This window comes from Pinus tabuliformis, chromosome 4_1 (genome assembly GCF_031772625.1).
Source record: "Pinus tabuliformis cultivar Carrire ecotype Pingquan chromosome 4_1, CPIR1, whole genome shotgun sequence".
Classification (NCBI taxonomy): domain Eukaryota; kingdom Viridiplantae; phylum Streptophyta; class Pinopsida; order Pinales; family Pinaceae; genus Pinus; species Pinus tabuliformis.
In genome coordinates, this window is record NC_142303.1 from 914,396,081 (window position 1) to 914,401,266 (window position 5,186).

Here is a 5,186-nt window from a genome sequence, read left to right on the forward strand (position 1 = left end):
AACATGGTTGAGCAAACTCAAATCCACCACTAAATCATAGTTATGTCCCCCTTTAACTAGTGGAATGGAAAACCATATGGGTTTCATAACACATGGATCAGTTTAACCTTAATGAATCATGGAATGGTGAACCCATTGAAAGCATTGGCATTCCCTTTCATCAAGCCTATTATCAGTCCTTGTAGTGGTGTATTTGGCATCTTTGCTTTAGACTACTTTGTGCAAACAAGAGGGAGAAAGATTATTGAGCCAAATTTGAATTTGGTGGAACGATATTCAGGGAAGGGAAATCATGTTCAAACAAGGGCATTCAAGGATGGAATAGAGGGATGGGACACTGAAAGTGACTCTAGGTGGAACATTAAAAGTGACAAGATAGGAAGTTTCCAATAAAAGGATCAATGAAGGTAAGTTCGTTGCCCTCTTTATTGAATATTAAGTTGTCAACAAAAAACCAAAACATTGACCTTTTAGACTACTTTTATTAAGTCCATCATTAAATTACAACATTTCTAATATTAATAATTATACATATTTATTTTTTCTTTTATCCTAAAAACTTTTTAAATGTTAATAAAAATCCTTAAACTTTACATTACACAATGAAAAGCATTACTTTTAAATGGTTTTCTAATATTAATAATTATACATATTTATTTTTTCTTTTATCCTAAAAACTTTTTAAATGTTAATAAAAATCCTTAAACTTTACATTACACAATGAAAAGCATTACTTTTAAATGGTTAACTACAATGTGATTGAAAATAAATTATATATACATTTAAATTGATTCCATATAATTGTGAAAAAGCAATACTTTACTCATAAATTAATAATAATAATAACAATAATAATATTTTGTTTCTAAATTTTGAAACATGAAATTGATATCAAACACGATATAACATTTTTATTTTTTATAAATTTATTACTAAATTTAAAACAAGATAATAAAAATATAATTTAAAATTCAAAAAACGCACATATTGTACTTCTCCTTTTAAAAATAAAAAATAAATAACATATTTTAATTATCTAATCCAGTGAAATTATACCAACAATACATTTTTCAATGATCCCATAGCCCCAGCAAAACCCACCCAAAAACATAAATAAAAGAAATTTATCTCGAAAACCACCCCACCAACTACTAAAAAGACCCCAGTTCGCTAAAGCTGCCCATTCCCCAAAAAAGCAGAATCTTGCCTTACATGTTCTACATTCCAGACGGAAGGCCCTTTAGTCAGAGCAGTGGACAATGAAATATGTAGAGATTTGTAACCACTGATTGACATTAGACCATGTAATTCCGTTTCAAGGGTCTTCACTGCTGGGCGTGGCACGCAGAAGAGCATCGTTACTCCGCTCTTGGTCTTCGGGGGAGGCAGAAATGCAATTGGGCATACCAAAATTTTGAGCCAATTACCGGGGCAAGCAATGAGGGGCTCACCCCAACCAAAGTCCGTTTGGCTAAATCCCAACCACCTCCAGTCAGTAAGAAATGTATCTTCAACACACATATGCACATGATCTGTGAACTCTGGGCATGACCGTTTCATTTCAAGGAACGCTATGCTCGATCTCAGGTACTCCTCATTTAAACTTAACTTCGCCTTCTTTATCATCATTACAACATGCGAAAGGGAGCCATTCACAACCTCTTCTGCTCTACTGCTGCGCGCACATGCCACGTACATACCATTGCCATAGTATCCCTCTGCCAGAGGGGGGCTGAGGCGTCCCCTCATGTCGACTACAAGGAGAAGCCTGACTTCGTGATGAAGAGGGATTCCCAGAACCCTTGTTCTCACTCGCCACGCGAACGCTACTAAAACATCAAAGGTTGTACAGTGCTCCTTCAGCTCCTCTACGATGGCGTGTCTTATCCTTCGCAAAGCATCTGAGTTGACAAAAAATGAGGCGAGGACCAGGTCCTCGGTTTTCACAGTCGACAGCGGAGTGTTAGGATTAACGAGGTATCCACTTTCAAGGACCTCATGATGCTGAAAACGGACAAGATAGGGCTGGTGGGGTTTGAGATCTTCCCGCTGCCACACTGGTTCGACTGAAAGCTTCGCCTCTCCTCTCGCAATCTCTGCAAGTCCCATCAGAAACTGGGCTGCCCCTCGTCCGTCACACAGACTATGGTTGAAACTCACACCCACCACAAAGCCCCCGCAATGGAAGCGCGTGACCTATTTTTTCAAGATAAAAGCACGCGGTGTGATCAGCCATTTCATTAAAATCTTCCCAGTAATTGTAAAGAGAAATCCAAGAGTATATGAAATGAGGTTTACCTGAAAAATGAGAGGGTGGACTTCCTCGATTTCTGCGGTGAGCGGAAACTGAAAGAGCAGCTGATCGAACGACGATTTCAGCTCCTCGAATTCTCCCAGAATTGGTAGTGTGCTGTCCGTGGCGGCTTCAACAAAGAGAGCACCCTCTCCCGTGCAGTCTACTTCGAGTTTACGACCGTCTTGCGTTTTCCTTACCCGGCCTGCGAGTGGGTAATAGTAAGACAGAAGTTGTGACAGTGCATCCTGAATAACCCTAGCTGGATTTGTGGCGGTGTAATTATTCCGGGAACCATTAGTGTAGACAAGAAATACATCAAATCTCCTCCTCATAAGGAAATGGTCGTCCAGATTCGAAAGATAGAGGATGGATTTGGGAGAAGGTCGAGAAGGTGGTACGAGAAAAGACTCTATTACCTTTACAGGCAGCCGAACTTGGGAGCAATAAATATCAGGGTTCTCCATTGACAGATACCATCTGCACAATGGATACAGCTGCAAGTTCACCTATTAAATACTATGTATTAAGTTAATTATTGGTTCATTGCTTTTTCATTTTGTCCATTCAATATCATTTTATTATTAAATATCACTTTATCCTTATCCATTAAATATCATTTTAGTAACTTGTTAGTTAGATCTTGTTCATTCAATATCATTTTATTATCTTCTTCAATAAATATCACTTTATTAATTTGTTGGTTAGATCTTGTTCATTCAATATCATTTTATTAAGTTGTCAATTAGATCTTGTCCATTCAAATCATTTTATTATCTTGTTAATTAAATGTCACTTTATTCTTATCCATTAAATATCATTTTATTATTCTGTCAGTTGGATAAGCAAACAAATGTTAAACATCATCCACTAAGCCAATGGAGTAGTCTACCTGGCGGAGGAATTGCCCGGATTATCTACCCGCCGGGTAAAATATCTGTTCAGGAAGACGGAAAATGGCAGGGGCAATGATCAGCCCGAAAATTTGTTTCGAACCGCCTGGGGATGACCGCCGACGTGGCTAATTAATTATTATGTACCGTTTCTGCAGTCCGTCGTTGTTACTCCCCACACGAGTCGTGAACCCGCGTCCTCGTTCAGTGATTTGAATTGGTTTCCCGCGCCAGTTTCATTTTCAGCGGCAGCTATTATCCTGTGATTGAATCGATTTTGAGTTGTCATATCCTTACATCGATTGTTCACAGTTCTCCGATGGATACGCAGAGATCCTTTTGAGTAAGGGTAATGGGCTTTGCTTGCAGGTGGAGGAAACATCATGGTATCGAGTGTTAATTATGCTGGAGTTGCAGAAAATTTAATAGAAAGCATGTAATTGCTTGGAGCTTCTCTACCATCCCATACTTCAGATGTCTCTCGTTGTCGCTAAAGAAGTGGAAATTCCATTTAAAGAAAAAAAAAATCACGATAATTGTATACGCAACCCATGTGCGTTTTGACAAAGCTTCGTATTTATTTATTCAGGAGTCAATAGATTGAAGGATGATTTATCAGAGGATATGCGTAATCTCAATGAGTGCATTGCCTCTGTGCTTAAAACAATAGCCAAGGCTCTGTCAGTCGAGTTGCCCAGGGCATTTCTTCATGGACAAGATAATACACGGGTGTTCGCGAGGCGCAGTTCTGGCCTGGCCTCCGCAGTTTGTTTGAAAGGGTCAGGAATCAGAACAACAGGTATAAAACCTCTCGTTGTTTATTGCTTGAATTAGAAAATACAGATGCTTTAGTTAGAAAGTTGTTTGCCATAAAAGATCATGGAGAGGTGAAAGAGTTAGTGGACGCACTGAAGAAATGAGTGGTACATTTTGATGAAGGGATTGCTGCACAGTAAAGTCAAGAAATTGTATAATGCTCTTATTAGAATTCTCTATCTAAAGTGTTTTTTGTTCTTCAAAAAAGTGCAGAGATAGAATCCTCTGTTGGTTTTATAATTATAGTTGAGCTGCTGTTGGAATTGCTTCGGCACCAAGGAGTCACCACCTTATCCACTGTTTTAATGATTTGTCATCAGATGGGATGAAATTCCCCACTCTGTCTAACGAATTAGAACTTTCCAGAATCACAACTTCACGTACGGAAGGGTAAATCCAAAAGTTAAGTCAAACGTTACTGGGAAGGGTAAATTCAACGGCAAAATTGAACAGACATGCGCTGAACGGAAGGATAAATTTAAATAAGGATATGCATAACTGAATGATAAATTTAAACTAAGAGATGTTTGAGGGAAGGATAAATCCAAAACGCAAAACCCAAATGACTCAACAGATAAATTAAAAGTGGGTTTTTGTGTTTTTTTTTCAACTTTAATTTATGGTTTTTTAACTGTCTGTGTTTATATTATTTCCAAGTGTTGTGTGGAGTCTTGGTCAGTTATAAAAAAAAAATTGTTCGTTGGTTTTAGTGCATGAAGTATTTTTAGTCCCTTTATATATTATAAAAAAAATTTATATGGGTGTAAATTTGTATTTTATTTTGTATAAATTTAGTTATTTAAAATGTTTTTCAAAAAAAATTATCTTAATTTTAAAATTTAATATAATTTTAATTTTATATTATATTTTTTTTAAATAAAATTAAGAATTTATTTTGAAGACATATGATCAATTGATTTAACTTTTCTTATTTAGATAAAATAATGTTTATTTTATTTTATGGAGTTGGTTTTTTTTATGTACATATGTAATACTCTAGGTTCTAGGAAAGATTTACTATGATTATTAAACACAGTTTTATGATTTACTGTATTTGTTTTACATTGTGACATTCACTGAGGCCGGAAAGTCAGATAACAAGTTGTTATCTAATTTATGATTAATTAGGAATTTAGACATGTTAATAAAATATAAATGTTTGTCTTAATTAAAAGAAACAATTA

At 36.2% G+C, this 5,186-nt stretch overlaps 1 protein-coding gene across 1 annotated transcript; it reads right to left on the reverse strand.

Annotated features, from left to right (window-relative positions):
* Positions 1-1,057: 1,057 nt before the first annotated feature.
* On the reverse strand, positions 1,058-2,790 carry LOC149179123 (taxadien-5-alpha-ol O-acetyltransferase-like). The gene is made up of 2 exons (XM_089423777.1): positions 2,299-2,790; positions 1,058-2,196 (listed from the first exon to the last, which is right to left on the reverse strand). Exons 1-2 carry the CDS (start codon positions 2,758-2,760, stop codon positions 1,171-1,173), a joined length of 1,488 nt encoding a protein of 495 aa, XP_089279903.1. The 5' UTR covers positions 2,761-2,790; the 3' UTR covers positions 1,058-1,170.
* Positions 2,791-5,186: the final 2,396 nt, after the last annotated feature.

Excerpts from the sequence above, each read along its gene's own strand:
- LOC149179123 (XM_089423777.1), bottom strand. The coding sequence starts at position 2,760 with ATGGAGAACCCTGATATTTATTGCTCCCAAGTTCGGCTGCCTGTAAAG. Across the intron at positions 2,197-2,298 it reads TCCACCCTCTCATTTTTCAG|GTCACGCGCTTCCATTGCGG; the intron begins GTAAACCTCATT and ends TTGAAAAAATAG.